This window comes from Sphaerodactylus townsendi, linkage group LG02 (genome assembly GCF_021028975.2).
Source record: "Sphaerodactylus townsendi isolate TG3544 linkage group LG02, MPM_Stown_v2.3, whole genome shotgun sequence".
Taxonomy (NCBI): domain Eukaryota; kingdom Metazoa; phylum Chordata; class Lepidosauria; order Squamata; family Sphaerodactylidae; genus Sphaerodactylus; species Sphaerodactylus townsendi.
In genome coordinates this window covers 128,518,222-128,541,699 of record NC_059426.1, presented here as the reverse complement: position 1 = coordinate 128,541,699, position 23,478 = coordinate 128,518,222, and the positions used below count along the sequence as shown (strand labels likewise).

Sequence of the window (23,478 nt, the reverse complement as noted above, 5' to 3'; positions counted from 1 at the left end):
AATGGGCCCTGAGAAATGAACCTACATAGTTGATTTCACCACTTGGAATGAATGGCAAAATCGCAAAACAGGTACTGTTTTATTGAGAACTATTGAGAATTGAGAACATCCTGGCACGGGGAAGTTAAGTGATTGGAATGGTGCAGTGGGAAGCTTCATGCCTTGTTTATGTGCAGTTATTTTTTCAAGCAATTTGCCCTTTGACATATATTCTGAAAAGTCTTTTCTGAAACCTGCTTTGGTTTCTGTACCTTCTGTACCTCTGTACCTTCTGATTACTAACTGGTGCACTTGGTCATATGGCTGAGAGGGTGAAATTCATTATTGTATATGCAAACAGTTTGGCATGTAAACTATTAGTCTTGAAGTTGTGCTTGTAAGCCACATCTATGGATTTATCAGTCATCATGTATAACTGAACCTATTTTGAAGGTATTTTGGATTTCTCTTGTAATCTTTGTAAGTTTCAAGCTCTGTTTAAAAAGTTGAAATAAATCAATTTGAATTAAAATACCTCAGAGCTTATGTGTTTATCAGTTCTAGAGCCATTTAATAAGACTGATTTTAGGACAAATGTACTTCTTCAAAAAAGGATTTTTTTGGTCTACAGTTACATGATGTCAAATGGTTACAAACCAGCACCTCTAGATCTTTCTGAAGTCAAATTATCACCTGCACAAGAAGTTTTAGTTGATAAACTTGCAGAAAATGCACATAATGTTTGGGCAAAAGACAGAATAAAACAAGGTTGGACCTATGGAATTCAGCAGGTAAGACATAATTTTCAGAAATATTTTAAAGAATGGAAAATGTGGATGGATAATTTATCACATGACAATTGTTTTCGTCAGATGACCTGGATTGTTTGAATTGGCCTAGTGTTGTTTGTGAGTTTACCATAAGCTCCAACAGATTTCCAGCATAATTAATAGTACAACTTATTGCCCAAAGATCAATTCTGTAGACTTTAAAGCTGATTTTTTTTCTTACATACTGTGTTTGTACTATTAGCTTTTAATTTACTTGAAAGGACAGTATATGTAACATTTTTTGCAGAAATAAGTGTTTTTTTAAAAGTATTCTGCATGTATATTGAACTTGAGTTTTATATTTCTTTCATCTTTTCAGGATCTCAAAAACAAGCGAAACCCTCGACTCGTGCCGTATCCATTATTAGATGAGCGTACTAAGAAATCAAACAGAGATAGCCTTCGTGAAGCTGTTCGTACTTTTGCAGGTTACGGATATAATATTGAGCCACCAGATCAAGAATTAGGCACGTTGCTGCAATGTTGTTAATACTTTATAGTACTTCTAACATGCTTTGCAAACTCTTTCTTCTTCACAAATACTATATAACATCGATTACTACAGTATCCTCATGTGCCAGCTGCATGATGAAAAAATTGGAAAACATTGCAATAAGTGTATGGTGCTACTTCTTGTTTCCTTTACCCTAATTGACATAAAAATATTGTCACTGAAAAAGACAGTAATGCTAGGAAAAGTTGAAGGCAGCAGGAAAAGAGGAAGACCCAGCATGAGATGGGTCCCTCAGTTTGCAAGATGTGAGCAAATCTATTAATAATGTTTCGGAGAACTCTGATTTATAGGGTCACCTTAAGTCAGAAGCAACTTCATGACACTTAACACACAACAATCATTCCTGTGAATAGTGTGGCTGGCTGTAATTTTCCTGTAATACATCAGAGAATTGGTACACATAGTTACTGTGTCTAAATAAATAATAAATACTTTATATTAGTTTATTATTTATTTAGACTTCAATTTGAAATCACAACAGATTGCAATTTGGTAGCAATAATCACAGAGTAAAGTTTGGTGTAGCCAGTAAAGCAGGATAGTTCCATCACCACTATGTTATGAAGATCTTTTTTGCGATATATCTGTTTTTACTTGACTGTTCCTTAAGAGAGACCTTTGGAACTTATTGAACATGAAAATGTTTGTCCCTTGTTCCAAATCATTGCAACTGTAATTAGACAGAAAAGAGCCATTAAAACTCCATTATTTTTTATGAGGCAATTTTAATCATGACTGAAGAGGCTGTGCCCCTTTCCAAATGATTGTCAATCTGTTATCATGTGTGAATTTGCTTCCAATTTGATGAAACATTTTACTACCAAATGTTTCAGTTAATTCACTGAAAAATATTTTGGATCTGTAATTTCCTTACTTTTTATACTGTATGTTAAACACTGCTTCTGTGTAGTATGCTGGATATTTATATTAGAAAATAGATTTTGGATAGGTTTATACAATCTAAATCAGTAATTCTCTATGTATGGGGATCAAACCTTGTCTATATATAAAATGGTAGAATTTTCTTGTTTATTTTTGCTTATTTGCAAGCACATAGTAGTTGTATCATGTTTTATTTTCCCAATAGTGCAGTTATTTCCCAGTAAGACATGAGTAAAATAAGAATCTGGAATTTTCAATTGTAATGATTTTTTCTCATGTTTTGACAGCTGATCAAACTGTGGAGAAAGTGAGCATTGACAAGATACGCTTCTTCAGAGTAGAGCGGTCTTATGCAGTTAAGACAGGAAAGTGGTATTTTGAATTTGAAGTTGTGACAGAAGGAGATATGCGTGTTGGGTGGGCGAGACCAGGCTGTCGTCCTGATGTAGAATTGGGAGCTGATGACCAAGCATTTGTATTTGAAGGCAGCAAAGTTAGTACATGAGATTACAAAATTAAATAATTAATGAAAAACCTTAGTTTATGCCTGTTCCTAAATTCCACTGAAGCAGTCACGAGGTCAGAGTTGAAGGGAACAATCCCCTCAGTTCTATTTTTGCCACTAGGTTGAGAGGATGTTCTTGTAAGTGTTCCACATTTGGTTGGCCTCTGGGACTTTTTATGTGAGACATAGATTCAAAGTGCTCCACTCTGTTTAAGAAATACTTCAAGTGTGGAGCAAAGATGGTGAAGAATGATGGCTATCCTTAATGTCATCTTTGCCTGGGCGTGTGTAAGGCCTGTGCCCTACTAACCATGAAGACCTGACAGGTTTGTGCATTGAGACTCAAGTTGATTGTATATGAGAGGTCTCTGGCTGTACACCCAGTCATTCATTTGGGGGATAAGTCTTTGAAAGCCCTGTCGGTTCCTTTCCTGCCAGTGCCTCAACTTTCCTCATCTAGTCAGCCGTTCAGGGCTGTCCCTTCCTCTACCAACTAAGCCCAAGAAGTTCTTCAAGCCAATGGAAAGGGGCTGCTCTCCTCGAGGAGCTTCCAAGACGGCTTGTTGTTTGAGGTCCTAATCTGCTTCAAGGAAGACCTCCCATTCCTTCTGTGACCTCAGCCTGGGACTCCTCAAGCATAAACAGAGAAGGGGAAAATGCCATTCCTCCTCAAAGCTTTGCCTAGATTATGAACATCTGGCTTAGGAAATAAATTTTCAGTTCACATACTGTCCGGACAAAACAATTTTTCTAAGAATTTTTTTTACTCATTTACCTTAATCACTTTTTTGAAAAACAGTTCACTGGGCATGTTCATGAGGGCTGAGCAAGTCAATTTTTTTATTTCAGTGTGCATTTGTTGAGTATGGCTTTTGACTTCACAACATGTCTTAAGACATTGAAATCCAACCTTCTAAATCCCCAAGATATGGAAACCAAATATGGTTGGAAAATGATCTAGACATACTACATTTTTTAACAATTTCAGATAGTGATATATATTTTTGTTAATACATCTTTAGTATTTTTCTAAAATGATATGAGTTTCTGATGTTGGAATACATTATATAAATCATTATGCATTTCTGTAAGTTGCAGTTTATTTGGTTGCATCATACGCTTGAGTGTTTTCCCCTTGCAGAATTTGGTGCATTATTGCAGTTTTTGTTTTGAAGAAGTAATACTAACAGGTTCATCAAAATGTAGGCAGAAAGACAGAAATAGAACATTCTGTACCCTGGGTGTTAGTAGTTTCTTTAGGATTAATTTCAATTAGAGAAAAGGGAACTTGAAAATTATGCATCCTTGTTAAAATATATGCATGTTTATAAGCATTCATTTGGAAGGAATTAATCTAGGAACAGAGGCAATTTTAGTTCCCAAGAAATATCAATTCAGGCTCAAGATCTAATTGACTGAAAAGAAGTTTTCTTTTATTACATTTTTACGAACTAATTTGGAACCAGCCTCACATTTGTGCACACATTCATGTATCAAATAATTTTGCAAACAAGTGTGACATGAGTTTTTTAAATATTGCTTATTATTTGATGCAATTAATTCTGTTACTGTACTAAGAAGTCTAGCTTCTTTTTGTATTGTGTTTTAAATGTGCCTGTTGCAAATATGTTCTAATGCACATATATTTACCTCATTATATTTAAGGGTCAACGCTGGCACCAAGGGAGTGGATTCTTTGGACGAAATTGGCAAGCTGGAGATGTGGTGGGCTGCATGATAAATCTAGATGACAAATCAATTATCTTTACTTTGAATGGGGAGTTACTTATAACAAATAAAGGTTCAGAGCTTGCTTTTGCTGATTTTGAAATAGATAATGGTAAGCCCAGTGTTTATTTTCTTGAAAATACTGGAAAATGTAAAGAAATAGTAAAAAAATTATGTTTTGCTAGTTGTTTCAAATTACTGGACTGTTAAATTGGGCACTTCATACCATGCAGTAGTTACTATAGGCTGAGCTTTTGGTAAAATAATTTAACGGGGACATTGATTGTTAGTAACAAACAAATATTTTGAAAACAAAAATGTAAGACTATTATTTGCTTAGTATTGGACAATTAAGAGGTACCTCAAGAATGGTTCCATGTTCTTGAAGTTATTCAAATTAAGAATATTCAAGTTGATTATTTAATCTGTGATATTTAACTTTCATTCTTCTCTTAAAGAGAACAATCTGCTGTGAAAATAGCCATTACACTTAATGTGAGCATATTTTTGAGCATACTTCTGTCCTATGGTTGAATTTTTTTCAGTGGGCATATTCAATTTCCCTTTGTTTTATAATCAGTTGCTGAAGAACCAACTTCCTCTTTGTTTTTTGCTTCCAAGTTAGGCAATTGCCCTTTCTAGTGCTCATGTCAGTGATTTTGACATCTCCCTGTGCTTCTTATGAAAACTTCATCTTTATCATCTTTCTAAAATGTTTTGTAACAGTTTTTTTTCCCTGGAGTACAGCTCAGTCAGCTGCATAATTTTATTTTTTTATTTGATTTAATATCTTGCACTTCCCAGCCAAGGGTGGGCTCAGGGCAACTAACACCAATTTTAGAAACAGTTATAATGTAACTGTAATAAATTAATACGTTTAAAGTCCTCCAATTCATAGTAAATATGCAGATGGTTATTTAATTACTGTTATTTACCTACAGCCCCATACAATCCTAGAACTAATGGATGAGAGAGGAGGGGGTGTAGATTCGGAGGCCAAAGAGGCAGTGGTCTGTCTGCGCCCGAAAAAACCTCAGCTCGATCCTTTAAATCTAGGCAATTACCGTCCAGTCTCGAATCTCTGTGACCAGGAATGGCAGGGGGTGAGAACTCTAATTGGCACCCCATGGTATGTGGGGTGCCACAGGGAGTGATCCTCTCCCCAATTCTCTTTAACATCTACATGTGCCCCCTAGCTGGGTTTGTTTGGGGCTTTGGGCTATGGTGCTATCAATATGCTGATGACACCCAGCTCGTGTTCTTGATGGCAGGTTGTCCAGCCTCTGTCCCGGGGGCTCTCCAGCGTTGTTTGGAGGCCATGAGTGTCTGGTTGAAAGTGAGTAGGCTGAAGCTGAATCCAGCGAAGATGGAGTGGGTGGGTCGGGGTGAGAGGCCGGTTGACCTCGGCCTGCTGATGCATCTTTACATCTGCCTGCCGATGCAGACTTTACATCTGGCTTCATCTGACAACAGCTTGGGAGTCACCCTGGACTCCACCTTATAACTGGAGGCCCAGGTGGCGAAAACTACCCAGGCTGCTTTTTACCACCTGTGTCAGGCAAGGCAGTTGGCTTTGTACCTCTCTACTTCTGACTTAGCCAGTGATCCATGCAACAGTCACCTCTAGAATAGACTATTGTAACTCACTGTATGCTGGCCTTCCTTTGGCCCTGACCCGGAAATTAAAACTCGTTCAAAATACAGCAGCCAGGCTCCTTTCGGGAGCACATAGTGGAGACCGGATTACTCCGGTCCTGTGCCAACTCCATTGGCTGCTGATCGAGTTCCAGATCAGGTTCAAGGTGCCTGTGTTGACATTTAAGGCTGTGAGCGGTCTTGGACCTACATACCTATGGGACCGCCTCTCCCCATATTGCTCCCTAGACCTCTCCATTCGTCAGGGGGGATTTGCGGGAGGTCCCCAGCCCTAGGGAGCTCTGGCTGGCTACTACTAGGGCCAGGGCTTTCTCGGCCCTGGCCCCCACCTGGTGGAATGAGCTACCATCTGAGATCAGGGCCCTGAGGGACATTGATGAGTTCAGCAGGGCTTGTAAGATTGAGCTTTTCTGCTAGGCTTCTAGTTCTTGCCAGCCGGCCTGACTGGGACATTGTGATCTTCCATGGGTTTCTTTTGAGGGTGTTTTCGCCATCTGTTTATTTTATTGCTTTTATTGTTGTAAGTTTTTAACTGTTCGGATGGATGTCTGTATTGAATATATTCCATTGTTTTATCTGCTTATTATGTTCGCTGCCCTGAACCCTATTGGGAAGGGTGGGATATAAATTTTAAAAATAAATAAATAATAAGATGTTCTTATTTAGGACCGGCATCTTCAATTGTAAACCTGGTGGAACATTTTGGTCTTAAGGTAATGCAGAATTGATTTATATCCCAAATGGCCCTGTGTCCTTTGGGAGGGAGCTCCACCAGACAGCAACCAGAGTCAAAAAGGCCTTAGCCCTGGTGGAAAAGCCAAATATCCTTAGGGCTGGGGACCACCAGTAGATTACCATCAGAGGACCGAAGGGTCCTCCATGGATGATATGGGGAGATGCAGTCCTGAAGATATGATAGTCCCAGACCAAAATCTTGAAAACGATCTGGAATTCGGCTGGCAACCAGTACAGCTGGTAGTGCTTTAACTCTGCAATACGCATTGATTCAAATTTGTTTGATTGTTTCAGAAGGCTGATACATTTATATAGTTCCTGATTATTATTTTTCTTGATGGTTAATCTCAAAGTATGAGAGTAGATACTTTGCTTAGGGATAGCATAACAAATTCCTGATTCTTGGTCCTTAGCATCTTAGGAGTATGGATTTACATTAAAGTATGTTTGTCACATTTTATGTTATATTTGAAATTAAATGTCTATAGGATCTAATTTTGTTGGTCATGGTCTGGTCTTTTTAACAACAAGCTTGTTAAAAAATCTTACTGGATACTTAAAGTTGAGAGAGTTGAAGATTGTTTCTGTTTGAGAAGTCTATCAACTGTTTAAGCTTTGCTTCAAATTAGAGGTTTATTTTGGATACTGTGGCTTTTGGATACTGTGGCTTCTGATTTTTAAAATATATATAGCAAAATAGAGAAATTGGACTGTTTCCTTGGAAACCATGGTATTTGCATGTTCCAGTTGATACAGTTAATTAGAACTGTGGGGAGAGAGGTTTCTCAGATTCTGAACTGTGTTTTAATTTAAAGACAGTTTGATTAAAACTGCAGATATATACTTCAGAGCATGAAAATCAGTCAAGATTACTTTTGACAGTGGTTTCCTGCAAGCTGTTGCATGTAATTTAATGCATAACCTGAAGTCTCTTTGATTCAGAATATAAGCTGGTATAAGACAACAAATAATGCATTGCTTTTATCAGCACCGAATCCCTATGATTAAAGCTCACAAAGTTTTATCTGAATCACTGAGGATTTGTGTATATGTTTATTTAGTGCCTTTTGATAGACAGCAAGTTCTATGTATTCTGAATAAAGCAGCCTGAGAGTTCTAGACTACAAGAACGTACCAACTTGCCAACTATTTTTGGACTTTCTTGTCAGGAAAAGATCCAAGCTATTTAAAAAACAGCCAGTTTTTGTTGTTGTTTTGTTTTGGAAGTAATCTTTATATAGTAGCCAATTCAGTTCTTGCATGGTAAGATTAAAGAAATATTTTAGATTAAAAAATGAGGCATTGATTTCTCAGAACAATCCAGCCTAATGATTTGTCTTTTATGGAGTCACCATCAACGTTCATGAAGAATTTCAGTCTGAAAAATAAATAAAATTACTTGCTTGAAGGATCTAGGTTACCACAATCACTTCTGAAGTATTCACTATAGAATTTCCCCTAATACCATATTAATCTCTCATTTATTTAGGTTTTGTCCCAATATGCTCATTGGGTCTATCTCAGATTGGTCAAATGAATTTTGGAAGAGATGCCAGCAACTTCAAATATTATACAATGTGCGGACTTCAAGAAGGCTTTGAACCTTTTGCTGTCAACATGAACAGAGATGTTGCTATGTGGTTTAGCAAACGCTTGCCAACATTTGTCAATGTGCCAAAAACACATCCTCGTATTGAGGTAATACTGCATTTTAAGAAGACACTAATCCTGCATAATCCTTTAGTCATCAATAGTGTTACCACTAGCCTTATTAAACAAAATGTCAGTGGTTGGTCTGGATCCTATGATTCACACTTTTGGATCTTATGACTTAGTCTTCATCCAACAGATAAGGACTTCCTTGAAGAGAGACGGTCTTATCCATCAAATTAATTTCTCCATTAGAAAAAGTCATTCTACATTGGATGAATTCTTTCTTTTTTGAAAGAACATTTAGCATAAGAGGGTTATAGGATCCAACCTACTATTTCTGTAGTCATTAACACTAACACCTTCACTGTAACATCTTTGTTGGACACAGGGACATATGAAGTTGCTTACAGTGAATCACACCATTGGTGCATCAATCAGTTCTGTCTACTCTGACTGGCAGTGGATATTCAAGATCTTAATTGGTGGTTTTTCAAATCATCTCCTGCCTGCGCATTACTTCTGATTTTGGAAAATTATTTTATTACAGTGATATATTAATGAACCTCAATTACTATTGTTGTTTAAAATTTATTTGGTTAAACCCTTTAAATGTCCAGTTCCATGAGACGCCTTTTTTCTTTTTTTGAGTGATTGTTTGATATATCACATAAGTTAGTTATGTCCAATTATCTTTGTGTAAAACTTTAACTGCACAATTCAAAAAGATTAAATTATGCTTTTAAAAATATTCATTTTAATAATAATATTTTAATAGGAATAATATTTATTTTTAATTATTTATTTTAAACTAGCAAACTTGGCCATGCGTTTCTGTGGCTCAGATAGGTGGGTTAGGGCACTGCGAAGTACTGAAGAGGTGGAAGAAGAAAGGTGTGGATTTTGACCCTGTTTTTCTGTGCTGTAGTGAGCGTGAAGTCTGGAGTACTAAGCTGGTATGTGTAAGTAAATGGTGAAGAGAGAAAGTGGTAGTCCAGGAGAGTTGTTTTTGTGGTGCCGCAGTGGTGGCGAACCTATGGAACAGGTGGAAGTGGGGGCACTCTGAGCCCTCTCTGTGGGCACGTGCACACAGAGTTCATGGGGGGGGGCAGAACCCCCCAACACAGAGATGTAGGCTGGCCTGGGCACAGAACTTTACCATGGGAGTAAGCTTGGTTGCTGGAAATGGGGCTTGAGTAAACCCTCCTAGGGACATGAGTCATCCATTCAAAGTGTTGCATGGTTGCTTCACCAACCTTACTCCTGAGTAACATGCACCTCGGAGCCAACTGGGTTTTCTAAAGTAAAACGTCAGTATTCAGGTAAAATTGTCGTGTTGGAATGTTGTGATAAATAAGTGGGTTGTGGGTTACAAATTGGGCACTTGGTCTCGAGAAGGTTCGCCATCACTGTGCTACAGGGAGTGAAATGCCTGGTATAAGCGGGAAAAGAAGGAGTCAGTGAAGTAGCAGAGATGTGGAGAGTATGGTAGGAGAACTGCTGAGGAAATGGTGTGGGTGATGGTTTGTGAATGTGTTGTTTGAATGTGAGGTGTGTTGTAGTGAAGGATCTGATGAGGTGGTGGTTATGTGTGGGAAGAGTGGATTGTTTGCATGTGAAGTGGTGGCGCACACAGTAGTGGTAACCTGTGTCAGGGGGGTTAAAATCACATGCCACAACCTCAATAGCCAGGTTGAATTGGCATGTTGGAGTGTTGAGGAACATAACTGGGATTTGTGTGGCAGTTTGGGCATGTGGTCATGGAAAGGGTTGTGCACAGTGTCTGAGAGGAGGGGAGAAGAGTATGAAGGAATTGAGAGGGAGAAATTGAAGAGGTTAGATATGTGCAGAGGAAGAGAAGAGAAGATGGTGACATTGGAGAGTTGTGTGTGTGTGTGTGAGGGCCACTTCATTGGCTAGTGGAAGTGGGAGAGAAGTGAGAATATGAAGGCAGAGAGCTGTGTAGGATTGTGGTGAGGAAGTGATTATGTGATGTTGAAATGTGAGGTTGGTCAGAGTGAATATTGTGTGGATGTGGTGGATGTGTGTGAGAGTAGTGGGTTTGCAGGAGAGGAAATGGTGGAACACAGACTGAAAGTCACCTGTGTGAGGTGGGAGGGAAATCCTCCATTGTGTCTCACACACAAATGTGAGTTGATTTGGGAGCGGGAGTGGGTGGTGGGTAGGCAGTTGGAATCGCTGTGTGGAGTGTGAGGGACCCTAGCAGCAGGCGTGAGGAAGGCCACGGTGCTCTGAGCGAAAGGAGGCAGGGCGCTCTGTAAGCTGTCTGGGCGCAAATGAGGCGGGTAGTTGGCTGTGGGTGGGAAAGGATGTTTGGGTGAGAAACTGTAAATTGGAGGGGGGAGGGGGCAGCTGGCGGCCCAGTTGCTGGGTGTGGTGTGTCACTGTGCGAGTGGTGCAAGTGCCTTGGCAGGCATGCGTAGGCTTGAAGGCCATGCGTAGTGTAAGGAGGTGTGAGCATTGAAATGGTGCTTTGAACGACGGGGGAGTTTGCGGCGGCAATTTTACTGAGAAGCTTGCGGGCATGTGTAGTACGTACAGTTGGGAGGAGGAGGTTGGGCGGAGGGGGCATTCTCAGTGGGGCAGGTGGAGTGTTCGCGGCAGCCGGTAATGACATGCAGCGAAGCAGAGATTGGGCGAGGGGGTGGGTTGGGAGAGATAGCAGGAGGTTTCAGCAGCGTGGTTGCTTGGAAAGATGGGGGAGTTTGTGGCTGCGAGTGAAGCCCAGTACTGGCGGGAATGTGCAGAAGGGGGTGGAGGGAGGGGGCGTTGTGAGTGGGGCAGTTGGAGTGTTCGGAGTAGCTGGGTAAAGAACGCAGAGAGGCAGATGGCGGCAGCGGTGGCGCGATGGGAGAGGCAGCAGGAGGTTTTGGTGGCTCAGTTTCCTAGGCACAGGAGGGGTGCCTGAGTCAGTGGAGGAGGGGAAAACACGCTCGCTTGGTGGAGCAGTGCTGCTGGAAAGTTTCAGGCGATTTGGGCCAGCAGGAGCGGAGTTAGGGCGTGACTAACAAAGTCACGGTTACATTTTTATATATATAGATAACTTATTTTAATTATTATTAATATTTTAACAATATTTATTATGAATAATATTTAAAACAATATTTATTTTTAATAATATGGGCAGCCCCATCCAAACAGGAGACAGCAGGCTACAGCACCGATGTAACACTGACCCATTGCTCTCATAGAGACTTCTCAGCCTTCCCGGCCTATATCTGCTATGCCATTGGCAGCAGGGGCTTTGGGACACTGGTGCAGCATTCAGCATGGCGTTCCAGTGTCAGGGAGCAGTGACGGTCACACAGGATCTCCCCCCCCCCACCAGAGTAAGTGCCATGGGGAGGACAAATCTGCTGGTGCAGTGGCACACCACTCCCAAGAGCAGATTCAGTGTGTGTGTGTGTGGGGGGGGGGCTTTGGATGGTGCTTTTATTTATTTAAAGCCTTTATTTGCCACAAAAGTCACAGTTTAAAAAATTCAATTGGACTGTCAATAATAAAATCTAAATGAATCAAAATGCAGTCCTAAATAAAACTGTCTTCTGGAACTTTTTAAATGCACAAACCTCTTTTTCAGGTGGAGATGATGATGTCCATCTCAAAAGCTTGTAACCTTACCACAATGTGATCTAAACTTGGTCTGATGACTGGGACTCTGTAGACAGCACTCAGACTTAAGATGGTTTTGTCTAACATCACAGGAGCTGTGGTTCTAGCCTGCCCTGCTATTACCTCCCATTGCAAAGATGTAATTATCAGTGTGTTCTTCTAGATCAGCTTCACATGGAATAGAGTGTTCAGACATGAACTCTTTGATGCATAGTAGACTGTACTTGTTAATGATACAGTCTCTCAAGCAGCTTGGTTGAAAAAGCACTTCCCCTAACCTAGAATCTGGACATCACAAATGTATGTAATTTTGGATCTTACCTTTCTTTAGGGCCAATATGGCAATTATATACCACATCATCAATAACTAGTAGAATTGTTTTTTTCTCTATTTTGTAAGCAAATTTTGGATGGCTTTCATTTTTAGGTGACAAGAATTGATGGAAACATAGATAACCCACCACGTTTGAAAGTTACCCATAAGACATTTGGAACACAGAGTAATAATGCAGAGATGATATATTGTCGTTTAAGTATGCCTATTGAATTCCATTCATCTTTTAACTACTGTACTGGTTTGGAACTTGTTGATGGTTTCCAAAAAAGGTTAGATTTCAGTTTAATCTTATGCTTGGTTCAAATCTATTTTCAAAAACTGCTCTGTTTAATCTGTTTATGTTTAACTGCTATAAAAGTAGGGGATGCATAAGGACTTGGGGATGCACCTAATTTCTTTTCCACACCATTTTCTATTTGTCATCCCTGAAATCTTCCATAGCTTCTCCCATTTCCAAGCTTCCTTCCTTCCCTCCTTCCTATCCTCCAGTTAGCCTACCTTTATCTGCCTCTCTGTCTTTACCTTTCTCTCCTTCTCTCCCACTGTTAGCCTCTGTCTGGGAAAACTATGGCTGAATTTCAGAGCACTGGCCAACAGGCTCGGTTGCATAGTGAAGAACCCACAGACTTTGCAGTAGACCCCTCACTTTCCCCTGTACCACCCTCTCCACATCACCACATTATTTCCTCTTTTCCCCCTGGCAGCCACCTCAGCCCTCATACTCTCATTTTTCTTTTCTTCCTTCTCTCCTTTCTATTCACCAACCAACCAATCTTTTATCTGTCTCCCATCGTCATCTATATTACTTATTCATTTAGTTTATACCTCACCTTTCTACTAATTACTAATGATCTTGCATTGTTTGCAGAAAACAGAACCACGAGATACCTCTTTATGCAACAACAGTAAGTATGTAGCTCTGTTTTTACACTCTTATGGTATTTTCTAGTTATGCACTCACTGTCAAGGAGCACAATGTGTCTTCTGAAATTCCAATAGCTCAAATCTGTAAATAATTTGAGGGCAACAATACATGTAAATTGTAACAGAAGCCCAGTACTTTATGTGCATTTCAATTGTTCTTAAACATCTTTAGGAAGGGGAAATTTGGTGCAGAAGTGACAGGGAAAAGGGTACTTAATTTTTTTCTTCATCTTCTTCTCTACTCCTCTGCTCCTTCGCTCTTGCAAGTCAGATTTTCCCTTGGAGTGGCTGGGTTATAAGAAAATCGAGGAATGTGGCTACTCAGTCAGTTACAACATTGCTAGTGTTGTCTAGTAATAGGATAATCTTCTGCAGGTTAGAGGTACCTTCTCTGTTAGGTAACAACAATGATTGCAGGTTTGTTGTAGGTATGTTATAGAAGGGGCAGTAAAATATGGGCTGTAGAGTCTATGCAGTCCCCATTACAAGCACATAGCCTTTGATAGTAAGAGATTTTGGCAAATTTCCCTGCTAATAATGCTGATGGAAGAGCACAGCAGGCCAGCATCATTGCTCTACATAGCCTCAGCAAAGTTAATTGATAGAGATATTTAGCCCCCCTACTTCCTATAAAGGGGACACCCAGGGAAACAGGTGATAATGGCCGAGTGTCCTTTTAGATTAGAAATTGATGCTCCTAGTCTAATAGCCTCTTTTTGAGAGGCTGGAATATCTCCTTGGATGAAAGCATGGCCCAGGAATCCAGTGAATAACCTAATTTAGAGATTTTAATTCAATATACCCCCACCATTCAGAGTGATGAAGAGTCTTTAAGGATTTGTGGGTCAGAGAAGTGGTTTCACAGCTAAAACAGAAATGTAACGAAAACTTCAATGTGACAAGCCAGGCTCTTGTCTCCAGGAGGTGTTGGCCAGTCTCAAGGCACAGAACAGCGTAAGGCACACAGTGGGACATACCCAGCAGTCTATACCGGAAATGTGACTGAACTTGCTCAGCAGAATTGGTCCAAGAGCCTATCCAGGCCAAAAGCCCATATAGAAGCTGCTGGGATACCTTTGCATTAAAAAATTTAAGCACTGACGGTACATTTGTTGGCCTTCGTTATAAGTTTCATATGGGACCTTACCCAATTTTAACCGAAGCAGCATAAGGTTTTAAATGTGAACGCCAGCAGTTTGAATTGTTTCTGGAAGCAAATGGTGAGCCAGTTTTGGTGAAACAGGACTGGAGTGGCATAGTTTGTATTATATTGCATAACTGGAAGTGATGTGATAGCATCGCCCCAATATTCTAGCAATCCCCCCAGATTTGGCAACAGAAGTGGAACTGGATGCTCAGCATTCTGGTTACAGTATTCTGTAGCCACTGTAGCTTCTGGGCAGTCATCAAAGGTAGCCCCACCTAAAATGTTGCTAGGTAAACTAGATGTAACCAGGGCATGTACCATGCAAGGTTGTTGTTTTTACCTACGGAAGGCTGCAGCTAGTCACAAGCCAAAGCTGGTAATAAGAACTCCTGGCCACTGGTGGAACTTGTTTATCTAACAGAAGGCTAAGGTCTAGCATTATCCCTGAGCTACAAACCTTTCAAAGTGACTTCCAAAAAAGATGAATGTATTAATTTCAGTTAACAATACTATTCTGTGGTCACTTACATATTTCCATTATTTATAGTCTGCCTTTCTCACTGAAACTCAGAGCAGATTGAACAAGGAAAGTCAAAGCAATCAGCAAGATGATACATCTAAAAACAATGTAATAGAACTGGGATTGCAGAAATCTGAACAGACACATAAGTAATTAAGCATTATATCTTTTAGCAACCTCAAGCTGCATGATCACCAGTTAAAGAGACAGGTCTTATCCTCTTGACTTGTTGGATGGTAAACTGTAGTCTATTCAGGCCATTAAGGTGGAAATGCCTGGCTACAAAACATCAGGAACCCTACAACTCCTGGCTCCTCTAAGATAGTACAGTTTAAATTTGTGTGCACGTGCTGTGAAGTCGCAGTGACTTATGGTAACCCCTTACGGTTTTCAAAGCAAGAGATGACGGTTTGCCATTTCCTGCCTCTGTGTGAACTGACAGAGTTCTGACAGAGTTCTGAGAGAATTGTGACTGGTTTAAGGTCACCAAAGGCTTCATGTGGAGGAGTGGAAAAAGTTCTCCAGATTAGTGTTCACTGCTCTTAACCACTACACCATGCTGGCACTCACACAATTGAAGAAGCAGAAGGCAAAATTCCATTTGCAGGAGAAAAGTGGAATTCATGGGAAAGTTTAAACAGCCCTTTGACACCCTCTTCTCTTTTCCAAATTGTTCCCTCCTTAACCATGTTAATTTCCATTCAAGAATATTTCCATTTGTTTGCTGTGTTTTGGATAATGCTGATATGTTCACTGTGTTTTGCTTGTTTCAGTACTATTACTCAGTGCGGATCTTTGCTGGTCAAGACTTGTCTTCAGTGTGGATTGGTTGGGTCACTCCTGATTACCACTTCTATAGTGAACATTTTGACTTAAATAAGAACTGCACAGTTACAGTTACTTTGGGAGATGAAAGAGGCAGAGTTCATGAAAGGTCTGGCACTTTGAAATTACCTGTTGTGATGGTTAAATTTTTATCTATGGCTTGGATCCTCTGGAGAATTTCTGCATGCTCAAGGCAGGACACTGTTCATCAATCCCCCCTCACATTGTTCCTGGGAAGTCCCCTACCTCCTAAAGCAGGATATCAGGGAGGGGCATGTGAACTGCAAGGAGAGACAGGCAGGGAAGTCATATTCTGTGGATGGAAATCCCTTCCATCTATGGAAACTTTCCAGTGACTGGAAAGGACTTTACATTCTTACAACCTTGTTTATGATGTCCTTATGTTATATAAGATAGTATGTTCTTCTTACTTGATGACATTTTAACTAAATTATATGCTGTGAATTTCATGCCTACCTTGCTCTAGAAGGCAAATTTCTGTTAAGTCCAAAGACGTATCTAATTACAAAAATATAGGTTTATTAAAATAAATATATCTGAGGGTAACATAATGTGAACTTCTTAATAACAGAAAATTCAGACATATTTTTAATCTGCACAGTAGTCAAGTAGCATTTACAAAGAGATATTGGATGTCCCACCAATACAACAGCCCACTGCTTGAACAGTGTTTAAAGTGTATTTAAATAGGGAGGGATTCTAATTTCTATTCTATGTGTGTAATCACTAAAATGGGCCTCCATCTCAATGTGAAGAAGACAAATATCATGATGACAGCTAGGATAGATCGGGCCCAAATTATCATTAACAATAAGGTCATTGAGTGCATCCAAGGCTTCATCTTCCTGGGCTCAAAAAATCAACTGTAATGGAGAGGTAACTCCTGAGATAAAACGGAGAACAGCATTAAGGCGAAGCGCAATGCTGAGCATGGATAAAATTTGGAAAAGCAGAGACATCCGCATCAAAACCAAGCACAGGCTAGTCCAAGCCATCAACTTCCCCATAGCCATGTATGGGTGTGAAAGCTGGACTACACAGCCAACAGAATAGACGCGTTCGAGTTGTGGTGTTGGGGAAAGCTACTGTGCATACCATAGACAGCTAGAAGCCTTGAGCTGCATAAAACCAGACACATCGCTGGAAGGGAAAATAGCCAGGCTCAGACTTACATATTTTGGTCATGTGATGCGATCAAATTCGCTAGAAAAATCTATGATGCTCGGACTTGTCAGTGGCGGAAGAAGACCTGGATGCCAAAGAATATGATGGCTAGATACCATAAAAGCTGAAACAGGAATGAACATCAACCAGCTGAAGGAAACAGTACTTAATCGAAAAATGTGGAAAGAGCTTGCATATCTGGTCGCCAAGGGTCGAGAATGACTGAATAGATAACATCATCATTAATCACTAAAACAGATTAACATTCCATTACTAGGCATTGAAGGGGTCATCTTTTTATTACTTTGATGGATCACGAGGAAATATTAACTCCCCCACACTCACTTCAGTTTATAATATTAACAGGGGTCTGCTGCTGTACCGCTATTAAGGACTACTGCTGCTAGAAGAGGATAACGGGGAACACTGATCCATCTTCTGGTTACAATTTAGAACGTTAATCTTAACTTCTAAAATCTTGCATGGTTTGGATCCTGCGTTCTTGAGATACCAGTTTCAATGCTATGTCTTTTCATGCATCCTTATGTTTTCAGAACATGTACAGATATAGGTGTTCTTGGTGACTGCCCTAATAACTATAGAAGTCCATTCAGCTGGATTCTTTATAAATACCTAACCTGACTGGACATTACTGACTAGACCTAAATTATTATATGGGAATGATTTTTTAGTATTTTATTTAGTTTGATTTTTAATGGAGCATGTTATGGTATTTTTTTCCTGCAATGTAGTTTGTAACAGGAGGTGGCAATCAAAAAGTTAAAATAAAATACATTTTAAGAAGTATGGGCTTAATTTCCACATCATCTGATTGTTTCTTGTTGATTTATTTTAGTGTAAAACGTAGCAATTGCTACATGGTCTGGGGAGGAGAACCATCTGTTACTTCACAGAGATCAGGTCGCAGTAATGTTGATTTGGAAATTGGATGCCTTGCTGAATTGGCTTCTGGAATGTTATCATTTACAGCCAATGGAAAGGAGCTGGGAACTTTCTACCAGGTATATGTGTTTTTTTCAGAAAATTCCACTTATTCCAAAGCAATTATATACAATTAACCGTCCTTTATTAATGTGCAGTGATATTAAATGATGGCAGTTTATGCAGAGACATATTGTGGGGAAATGGTGCCTGGGGCAAAACCTGCTCCAGGCACTCCCCCATCACCCGTGCCCCCCCCCACACATGCCCCACTTACCTTAGCTGGTGGCGGCAATCCATAGCCCTGCCTAGCCAGGATGTTCCTTCAGCCTCTTGGCCTGGCCCCACGAGGCTGCTCCTTCAGCCGATGGAGCCTCTACTGGCTGAAGGAGCAGCCTGGCAGGGCCGGGCCAAGAGATGTCTTGTGGACTTGTAGCCTGGCCCTACCAGGCTGCTCCTTCAGCCTGCAGAGGCTGCCCAGCCAGCCTCCTTGTCAGCAGGGAGGCCAGGGACTGCAGGAGCCAGTGTCAGGTGCCCTCCTGAGCTGCGAGCTGCCTCCTGGCCCAGCTGGGCTTGGAGGCAGGTGGCTTTGGTGGGCATCACAGCCACAGCCTGCCTCCCTGTCAGCAGGGAGGCAAGGGAGTGCAGGAGCCGACCTGCAGCTGAAGCACCCACCTGAGCAGTATGGAGGGAGCTGCAGGCCACTGGCTGCAGGACCCGAATGGTGCCTGGCGCCCCCCCCCCCATGTGATCAAATGGTTTGCACCTGGGGACATGGGATACCCCATGTTCCCATTAGTAGTGTAAGTTTATGGAATAAAAGTGGATACGTTTTTGAGCTCATATTACTGTTTGACCATGTTATGTTCTTAAGGTTTTAAAATGTATTGCAGGACACTGGTTCAAATATTCTTGTGTACAGTATTAGACCTTGTGCATGTGATTAGGATCTGCATGTATGCATGCTCCAAAAAGACTGTTTTGGCAATATTGGTAACCCATTTAGGGGAGGGTCTGAACTCACATCCTGAACAGAAGATCAGGAATAGTTATAAGAATAATTTGCACAATAAAGCTTTTCCTTCATAAGTTTAATAATTCTAGGCATTTTGATTGAAAGAATTTTTTTCATTTCAGTTGCCAGTGTGAGTGGGATAGAGGGAGTTGCATGTAGAATCTTCATTCACAAAATCTAACACCAAAATTATCAAAATTTTCTCATCAGAGTAGGAATTCAAATAATGTAGGGTTTATAGAGATATTTCTAAACAATTGCATCCACATAACCAAGCTTAAAGATCAGAAAAGGAATCTAAGGTTGAGATTTATCAGTGCTGGTTTGATTTTTATATTTGGCAGCAGCAGGGCCTTGGCCACCCTCCAGTGGTATAAAATGGAAGGCAGTTAGTGTAACTTAACAATACTTTGTATAATCTGTAGTAAAACAGAGAATGAAACCTGTATCTAAATATCTCCCATACTGTTTGTAAAAGGTAGCTTGCATTTTTGCCCTAAAATGTTTCTTCCACATTTCTACCTCCAAAATTTTGGTATATAAAAAATACGTAATAAAATGTTAATTTGATGTACACCAACCCCTCTGTATTTTTTCAAAATAGCAAATTTAGTAAGGTTATATTTCAGCAATATGTACTATATTATTTTAAAAGAAACGAAAGCCTCTTGTCAGTTTTCTACAGAAAGCAACCAAATCTTTTGGATAACTTGTAGTTTTCAGAGTATACTTTTGTAGCACTGCAAATTATGTGAGTGGAGTTTTTTTTAAAAGAGATTTGTACATTGTGACAAATATTGTTTTAAATAAAACCATTGTGCAAAAATATGTTAATCTACTTAAAGGAATTCACATTTTGCACTTTAAAAATGGTATCACCCTTGTTGCAGTGTGACAGTCAGCTCTGTTGACTTCTGCTGCATATTATGGAGGAATGACTAACCTGTCTCTCTTCAATATGTGTAGTTGAAAAAATTATGATATCGGTTGATAGAATGCCTATGCAGCAGTATTTAATCAATTCAGTAAAGAAGGGGTTTTTTTAGGAACTAAAAAGCTGGTTAGGAAAGAAGAGATAAACACAGCTGCCTTAGTTGAGAGAGAATAGCATTCTGCAGATAGACAAGGAGAAACCCCTTTAGAAAGAAGGTACTCCCCTCTACAGTCTGTCTAGCTAGAGCCTGCTAACCCTGCAGGATCTTTTTTTTCTTTTTCTTTGCTATATCCCAACAATATCATCGCATTAATATTGTCCTGGTGCTGATCTTCTTTATTGGCTGCCATTTGTGGGCAAGGAAAAATTCTATTGTGATGACATAACGTCCCATTATTTTTCCAGTTGTATGTTACCAGGGAGATGCAAGGTGGTGGAAGTTTGGGCTTTATCCAGCTTTTGGTAGTGATGGGACAATGGCATGTCTGATCCCTTTTCAAAAGTTGTAAGCTGTACAGTGACAGGTTATTTTACAAGCAGACTTTTTTAGTTAAAATAAGCCTAGCTATTAGGCTAGGTACAGGTAGAAAACTGTCCCAGTGACTAGGAGATGCATGCAGAACATTTCCCTCCAAGCCACCTGTATTGGCATGTGAGTTTGTGTACATGTTTGCAATCTTCTGAGAAAATATCCAGCTATGCATTAGAGATATGAGAGGAATACATGCAACCCTCTGGATGTACATGTTTGTATATGTGTATGCATGAACACACCTTCATTTGGCATGGAAGTAATCAGTGTACTTTAAAATAGTTGATGTGACCTCAGACCACAGTAATGCTTTTTATTCATTATTTTCAGTTTGTATTATCTTATGCCCAGGCTAGTCTGATCTCATCAGATCTCAGAGGTTAAGCAGGATTAACTGTGGCAGGTATTGGGATGGGAGACCAGACCAGGGTTGTGGCGCAGAGGCAGGCAATGGCAAACCACCTCTGAACACCTATTGCCTTGAATATCCAATCAGGGGTTGCCATAAATCAGATGTGACTTGACGGCAAAAACATACTGTATATACTCGTGTATAAGTCGACCCGTGTATAAGTCTAGGGTGGTAACTCCAAAGCAGGCAGGGAAGAGACAGGCCGCCCGCTCCCTATCAGATCGCCCCCCCTCCTGGATCTCCACAGCAGCCCCAGCCCTTGGCTCTCCTGCCGTTTCCTTGCTTCCAAGTAAGGAAACGCCAGACAGAGCATTCACCTACTTTTGGGTTTTTCTTTCTTGCAAGCAAGGAAACCCAAAAAGCAGGCAAATGCTCTGTCTGGAGTTTCCTTGCTTGCAAGCAAGGAAACGCCAGAGCAGGCAGGGGCAGGGAAGAGCTGAGGCCACCCATGATGCTGTGGGGCGCCCAGCAAGCTCCTGCCCACTGCCACCCATCCGATGCCACTGCTGCTCACTCACTCAGCCATCTTTTTCTTTCCCTGCAGGCTCTGCAGGCTCGGTTCAGGGAAGCTGCCGCTCCAGGCAGCCTATCTCTATCTTTCTTAAAAGGGCAGTGCTTAAAAGATTGCTTCAGCTTAAGCTATCTTTGGAGCATTGCCCTTTTAAGAAAGATAGAGACAGGCTGCCCGGAGCAGCAGCTTCCCTGAAACCGAGCCTGTAGAGCCTGCGGGGAAAGAAAAAGATGGCTGAGTGAGTGAAGGGGACGACAGGCAGCGGTAGCTGCCAGTGGCTCGCGTATAAGTCGAGGAGGGCTTTTTCAGCACAAAAAATGTGCTGAAAAACTCGACTTATCCACGAGTATATACGGTACACCCGAAAACAAAACAAAGACTGTACTCCTTTATGACAATATCTGTTTGTTGTCTTTTTCTAAGATTTGATAAGTGCACCACAGGGCATCACTGGTGTAAGTTAATAATATGCTCATGCTGTGTTTTAACTGTGATAACTGTATTTTTCAGGTTGAACCAAACACAAAATTATTTCCAGCAGTTTTTTTACACCCCACGAGCACAAACCTGCTGCAGTTTGAACTTGGTAAATTAAAGGTATTTTTAAAATTACTATGAATACATATCACAGGCTTTAAAATACATTCTGGAATAAAGCTGAATTCATTAATAAAGACGGGTGTCCATCAGAAAGAAGAAGTTTCTTCTCTCCTTAACTCTCAAACCATTAATGAAATTATACCTGAAACAAATAAAAAATTGAAGTGTTCCAATAATGTCTTGTCTCATGCTGGCAAAAATATACAGATATAGCAAAATTAAGACAGCTATAAACCCTTGCAGCTAAATGGCACCTCTGCAGAAATGTGTACTGGAGACAAACAAGGAAGAGTGCTAACATGTCCTGGTTATGAACTTCTGAAAAATTCTGAACTTCATTAACCTTTTTTCATATACAGTAGACCAACAGATTAGTATTATACTCTGGTCAATTAAAATAATAATATCATATAATTCATTAAGAATGGAACTTGTGGTAATGACTCCCTGCCAGACAGTCTCCATATACACATGGGTTGGGCTTGGGGGCGAGGAGCACAATGCCTCCCACACCTGAACTGGCTGAACAGCTTTCTCTCCATGGCAGCAAACATGTGCATGCTAAGCTGGCTGGAAGTCACAGCTGGAAGATTGAGCTCTCAGGGCCCTTCAACTACTTCAGGGTGAGCAGGAGCTGAGGATGTGTCTGAACTGTCACAGGCCCAGTATAAGAACCGCAGCCACTCAGAGAACTGGTCTATCACCCATTAAGAAGCAATGGATAGACCAGGAAATAGAGGCTAAAATTCAGTGTTGTTCCATAAAATGTTAACTTTAATTTGAGGCTACCATTTGTATTTTCTCCATGTATTTCTCATGTATTTTTTCACAGAACACCATGCCTTTATCAGCAGCAATCTTTAAAAGTGAAGAAAAAAACCCTATTCCCCAGTGCCCTCCTCGGCTGGATGTCCAGACACTTACACCAGTTGTGTGGAGCAGAATGCCAAACAGTTTCCTGAAGGTAGAGGCTGAGCGAGTCAGTGATCGCCATGGCTGGGTAGTGCAATGTCTGGAAACTTTGCAGATGATGGCCCTTCATATTCCTGAAGAAAACAGGTAGTTGTTAGGTCTTGGAACTGCAAGCCAACAAAAAGACTCTGAGGTATTGATCAATAGTGTTTATTGTTGAGGTAATGGAGCACCCAATCTTGACAAAGCCAGTTCTGACAAACCTGAACTTCGCCATCGCCTTTATTCCTCATTGTAAATCTCCCCACCTGTTTTTCCAAGAAGTTGTGAAAGACAGAAAAACAGTCCCAAGGTTGGTGGCAGATAGTAAGAGAAAGCCACCTGGCTTTCTGCCCCATGAGATAACGGATGCAATTCTTTCTCTCATGGGACCAGAGGGCCAGAGAAAGCCTAGTTATCTACAAAGTGTGTGAAGTCATAAATTAAGAATCAAGGAAAGAATGCCCCAAATGACAAGGGTTACATATATCTTTTAGCAGCATTGGTTTGTTGTTTTAATGGTTACGTTGA

The 23,478-nt window shown here is 40.6% G+C and overlaps 1 protein-coding gene across 1 annotated transcript in view; it reads left to right on the top strand.

Moving 5' to 3' along the window:
• RYR3 (ryanodine receptor 3) overlaps positions 1–23,478 on the top strand; it is a 372,359-nt gene that overhangs the window by 143,794 nt on the left and 205,087 nt on the right. Inside the window, exons 25-35 of the mRNA XM_048484286.1 lie at positions 611–770; positions 1,129–1,276; positions 2,493–2,698; positions 4,376–4,550; positions 8,319–8,527; positions 12,540–12,718; positions 13,318–13,354; positions 15,814–15,974; positions 17,907–18,072; positions 21,907–21,993; positions 22,829–23,055. Of these exons, the coding sequence (XP_048340243.1) occupies positions 611–770; positions 1,129–1,276; positions 2,493–2,698; positions 4,376–4,550; positions 8,319–8,527; positions 12,540–12,718; positions 13,318–13,354; positions 15,814–15,974; positions 17,907–18,072; positions 21,907–21,993; positions 22,829–23,055 (1,755 nt within the window). The remainder of the gene's footprint in view (positions 1–610; positions 771–1,128; positions 1,277–2,492; positions 2,699–4,375; positions 4,551–8,318; positions 8,528–12,539; positions 12,719–13,317; positions 13,355–15,813; positions 15,975–17,906; positions 18,073–21,906; positions 21,994–22,828; positions 23,056–23,478) is intronic.